Raw genomic sequence first — 5,626 nt, 5'->3', positions numbered from 1 at the left:
CTGCCCGCCCCTGCCCGCCCCTGCCCGCCCTTGTCTCTTCCAATTCAGAATTTTTGAAATGATGAAGAAGGTCCTGGATTGCTGAATAAAACCCCCAGGAATTCTGGCTGAAATCAGGTAAATCAAGATGCCTGTAAAATTCATGGGGTTTGAGCCTTTAAGATAATAGCAGAGGGTATAAAGTAGAAAAGATACCTTTATAAATAGCCCTCAGTACAGCCCTTTTGTAGCGGGCATATTTTCAGTTGGTAAATTGTAAACCGAGAATATAAATGTGTGTTGTTTTGGTAGAATATTAATATCCTTTACAGAGCTGTTAAATTTCGACAGTGTCTGTGAAAAAACAGGAGAAAGATTTATGAGAGTGCTGACAGTGTATCAAAACTGCAAACTGTTCCAGATGTTAAAAAAAAATCCCACCTTTCACTTAGAAAAAGATTTGCTCTGATTTACAAGAACTGGCATGGAATTTGTTTGGAGTCTTAATGCCTGAGTGTAGGAAAGGACGTGTGGCGAGGCGCAGGCTTGTGGGAGGCGAGGGAGGAAGACGGCTTCGGTGTGCCAGGCTGACGGTATGTACAATGCATTTAAAAATATATGTCTATAAGCAGACTTTTCCACACTGATCAAATGTATCCATGTCTTGAACAAAAGGCTCCTCTAAGACAAGCTCACAGTCATCGCAAGCTTCAGCACAACGGTTTAAGATATCAACCATGCTTAGCATTCAACAGAAACGATTTGTGAGTAGCTAGGGTCACTGGAATCTCAGCATCTGATTTCAAAAATTACAAAGACTGTAGCAATTTGGTATATTTCTGTTTAAAAACTCTATTAGTCACCACCAACTATAGTTCCTAGAAGCATTACTGACTGTTAACTGGAACCCCAAACATCTCCAGCTAGGGAAACCAAGCTAGCAAGTGACACAGACATAGAAAGGCCTCCTAAAACAAGCGGTCGGCGTGTTTTGCGTGAGGGTATGTATGTCTGCACTGCTAATCCCGGAAGACTAGTGTCGGTATGTACAAGGCGATCTGGAGTTTCGGACTGCGAGGAGAGGGGGGGCGGGGCGAGGCGCCGCCACTACACGTTAATGACAAACTCGGGGTTAGTGTAGGAGAATCCAGCAAACTCGTTCTGGTCCAAGTTCATGATGAAGAGTTTGTCCGTGGGCGTGAGCTCCACCGGCTGCCGGGTGAACTCTTTGTCGAAGTTGGAAGTGTCTCGCTTGTCTTTCTGTTAAACGGAAAGCACAGAGTTAAACGCAGTAAAGAGGGGAGCGCGAGCGAGCAAGCAAGCGAGCGGTGGCAGCACCCAAGGGCGCTCGGCCGGGAGAGGTGTGCTGTCCCTGGGCTTCGTGCCCAGCGCTCGAGATCTCCGCGCCGGTTTCTAAAGCCGCCGCTGATGAGGAATACACACCCAGACAGGCAGTGGCAGCCCCTGTACAATAGAAGCGACCCCGCACCATGGGCAAGAACAGAAGAACACCAGTTTAACATGCTTAAAACACACAACCAGACAGTAAAGGGACACGATGAGAGCACGGGGCGTCGGGGAGGGCCGCGGCGCTCCCAGGCCGAGCATCCCTCCTCTCCTGGCTGCTGCAAGAGAGAGCAACAGAGCAGTTTCTCAGCATGCAAAACCGTCACTGCAAACAGAGATTCACAATACGCAGGAGGAAGGAGCCTGGAGGAAGCAACATGCCTCGAAATGGAAGTAAACATTCAATACGATTTCAAAATTTGCAGAGAGTAATCAGCTGTAGGAGCTCCTTTTGCTTCAAGCTTGATTTTTTAAAATTATGCTATGATATAGTATTCACCGACACAGTGTTTTATTGATTTGAGGATGTGATTTGCTCCAGGGTTGTATATAGAAAATATACGGTAGTTCAAAACCTCAAAGAATGAAAATTCCACATATGCAACCTTTTATCATTTTAACTTCATACGAACAACTTTGCAGCTACATCCAAGCCAAAAAAGGAAAAAAAAAGTTATAATCATTAGCGCTGGTACCCTGCTATGGGCACTGCAGAGCCCATCGGTGGGGAACGCTCGGGCCGTTTTTATAAATGGGTGTGCAGCAGAGATTGCCCAATTAAGGTATATTCTGTCTGCGGGAGGTTACGGTGCCTCGGCTGAATGGGAAACCGGAACACTGAAGATATGAGCACCCAGGATCCTTCATCAGTAAAGAACGCCCGCGGAGGGACACCCCGCTCCCTGCAGCGCGGCAGCGGCGTGAGCAGCCGGGCAGCCCGCGGGCTGGCAACCTGCTCTGCTTCGTCTCGTTATTAAAGCAAGCAGGGACAAGAGACTTTCTCCCTCTCTTCTTCCGTGTCTCTATGTAGGAGCTTAAACGAGGCGGGAGCGCAGTCATTCGCGGTCCTCTCCCAGCGTTTCTAACTACCTGTAAAGGCTGCGCGCAGGGTGCGGGGCTGGGATGCTGCCGGGGGGTGATGGGTGGGAGACCCGCAGCATCGCCCCGGGGCCGGACGAGCCTCACCGGAGAGCACTGCGCTTTCCACCGCTTTTTCATTTTCACTGGCAGGCGCAGCCACCCCCACGCCCTGACTCCGTGCTGGAGGTGACCTTCCCCTGACGTGACACTGGCAGGACCCTGGCACAAATTTGGTGCCTTGCAGAAACCTGCAAAATGGTCTTTTTTTTTTTTTTTTTTCCCCTTCAAACTCTGCCTTTGAACTGAGGCCTCCGCAGTGCCGGGAGCTTGCCTGCGCTCTGCTACGACAGGAGATTACCAACTCTGGCTTATTTTGTCAGCTGAAGGCAGAGCACCCTGAGGGGTAACTGCAGGGGGCCCCCGCCACGCTCACACCCCTGCCGCTCCATCACCGTCACGCGCGTGCCACAGGAGGGACCACGCTGGCTGGTCTGTGCCCCCGCCCCGCTCCCTCCCGCCGCGGCCATCCTCCCCGCTGCTCTGTGCTGATGAAGCACCCGGCAGGCGATGTGTTGTGTCCTGACTGCAGCACCTCTCGTCCCACCAGCTGCTGCTGTCCAGGGATGCTGGGGCAGAGCCATCGGCACCTTCACGCCTCAAGCAGGAGCATGGCCAGAATATGGCTTAGAGCCAGGTCCTCCCTGCCCTCCTCCTGCCAGCCCGGCCAGGCCAGGAGCACCACATCACAACTGCAGCTGGATCGAGCCTCTGGAGACGAGCCCCAACACCGGCAGTGGACCAGGACCTCCATGGCCGCTCAGAGACTCCACTTGCCGCAGGAGGCATCCCGTCGGGATGGCTTCAGCCTTGTGGGAGGAAGACCAGAAAGCAAAGAGAGCCAAGGGCGGCTGAGAGGAAGAAAAACGGGGCTGTAGCTCAAGGAACAAAGAGAGAAAAGCCAGGAGAAGAGCTGTGCCATCAAGCCAGTGAGGCTTTGAGCAGGCAGAGGTGCTCAGGGCCCAACCTGCCAGCACCCGCAGGTCCCAGCCTGTCCCCAAGCAGGAGCTGGGTCTCTGCCTTCACTTTTGGACAAGTGACACTCAGAAGCCGGCAGTCCCTGCAGGGCTCCTCTCCCCACCACAGAGAAGGAAGAGGCAGATTTGGGGGCACAGAGCAGGAGCGGGGAAGGGCAGATGGGGCGAAGGAGCCGACTTCAGGTGCAGAGTTCTGCCAGGCAAAGGGTGAAGCGGTTGAAATGCAAGTGTAAGCCCACCTTGATGGAAGGCAGCATCCCCCCTAGGATGAGAGGGGCCGGCGTGGAGCAGAGGCACTGCCCTTCGCTGCGAAGAGGCTGTTTCGAAGCGGTTGCAGAGGGGCTCTCTCTTGCAGCCCAGCACGTGCAGAAGGAAGGAGCTGACGGTGGCACCAGGCTCCTGCCCCGCTCCTGGAGGGATGCTGAGCCGACCATATGGTTCCTGAAGGCCACATCCATCTGAACCAACGTGTGCCAAGACAACACCGTCCTACTGAGCCAGGAGCTTCTCCCAAGCAGGAATGCTGTGGGATGCTGCAAAGGGGAATGAAATGTCCACATTTGCCGCTGGTGCAAATTACCACTGCGGTCCCCAGCCCCTCAGAGTGGCCTCTGCTGATGGCACCAGAGAGGGCGAGCGCTCAGCCTGGGAGCCCTTGGGTGAGCAAAACCTACTGCTGCTTTTCAGCGGCAGAAAACTCTGGTAAAGGCTGCGATGTGCCTGGGAGGGGGCTCAGGGCAGCCCATCTCCCCCCGCAAGCGTCCTCCCGGCAGCTTCCCCCCCCCACTCCTCCAGGGGCTCGGCAGGAAAGCGCAGCACCAGGAGGGCCCAGATGTGAGCGCAGCAAAGTGGGGTTTGCTGATTTCTTACCTTGAATTTTGTCTGAAATTGGTGGCGATTTGGCCTCTGTCAAAGATGATGAATAGCCTGGGAGTAGGTAGGGAACGGCTACCTGCTTTTCAGCGGCAGAAAACTCTGGTAAAGGCTGCGATGTGCCTGGGAGGGGGCTCAGGGCAGCCCATCTCCCCCCGCACAGCGTCCTCCGGCAGCTTCCCCCCCCCCACTCCTCCAGGGGCTCGGCAGGAAAGCGCAGCACCAGGAGGGCCCAGATGTGAGCGCAGCAAAGTGGGGTTTGCTGATTTCTTACCTTGAATTTTGTCTGAAATTGGTGGCGATTTGGCCTCTGTCAAAGATGATGAATAGCCTGGGAGTAGGTAGGGAACGGCTACGTGGATCTGGTAAACAGAGAGAGGGGAAGGCAGGGGAAATTCAAGGCTGTAAATGCCTCCAGCAAAGGGCTAATTGACTCTGGGAGGTAATGAGGAGCATGGGAGGGATGGCGTGGCAGAGGCGTCCCGGGCTCCTGCTTGCCCAGGGCAGTGTGCCTGCAGGGCACGTCTGGCCCAGAACAGCATTTGTGCCTGGACCACAGGGAACGGGAATCCTCCCCGACCACCGCTGCCGCCTCCAAGCCCCTTCCCCGCGACAGAGCTCTGGGGCTGCACGGGCGGAGGAAGGCGGGGAACAGCTCCTGCTGGCGCCATCGGTGCTGCTGTTCAGTGCCTTTCAGAACAATCCTGCAGAGTTCAGAACTGCAGCAATTCAGCAGAGCGGATTTCCAAAGACAGAAGGGAAATTCTGCATGCACTCAGGAGAAGGAAGGTTAACAGGAACGTGTAATCCCTCTTTAGCTGAAACTGCCAATTGCTTTTAACAACTGCTCCTCTGAGAGCGCACGGGCAGGGCGATGAGTCACCAACACACGGCGCTGCCTTGCCGAGAGCCTTGCCTCTGCAGTCTCCAGAAATCCGAAGTGCATGCCGCAGTTGTCTCTGTTCAAGGCATTTAAAGAGATCCCCAAGTGGCAGAGCTCTGATTGCCTCGACAGCGCCCCGCATGAGGGCTGTCCTAACACCCCAAATCATCCTTCCTCCGAGGGACATCGGAAATTCCTTTCCCTGTCCATGTTTGAGCGGCACGAGCGAACAGGGTCAGGTGCTGCGCAGCAAGAGCTGGTGCAGAGGACACACGGGCATTTAATCTCCGCTTGGAAGATGCTTCCAGTACGTTGCACCTCGGTTTGGGGACAAACGCTGCAGAGGACGAACGGGCCAGGGCTCTGCCGGTGGTGCAGGAGGCTGCGTTGTGATGTGGGCTGCTGCCTGCGCTGCTCTCCCAGGCAGCTC

At 54.9% G+C, this 5,626-nt stretch overlaps 1 protein-coding gene across 1 annotated transcript in view; it reads right to left on the bottom strand.

The window, feature by feature from the left end:
• Positions 1 to 1,086: 1,086 nt before the first annotated feature.
• PRKCB (protein kinase C beta) overlaps positions 1,087 to 5,626 on the bottom strand; it is an 88,428-nt gene continuing 83,888 nt past the window's right edge. Inside the window, exon 16 of the mRNA XM_009286624.1 lies at positions 1,087 to 1,239. Coding sequence (XP_009284899.1) covers positions 1,087 to 1,239 — 153 coding nt within the window. The remainder of the gene's footprint in view (positions 1,240 to 5,626) is intronic.

This window comes from Aptenodytes forsteri, unplaced genomic scaffold (assembly GCF_000699145.1).
Source record: "Aptenodytes forsteri isolate BGI_AS27 unplaced genomic scaffold, ASM69914v1 Scaffold55, whole genome shotgun sequence".
NCBI lineage: Eukaryota > Metazoa > Chordata > Aves > Sphenisciformes > Spheniscidae > Aptenodytes > Aptenodytes forsteri.
Note: the sequence above shows the minus strand (reverse complement) of the source record. Positions and strands in the feature narration are given on the sequence as shown.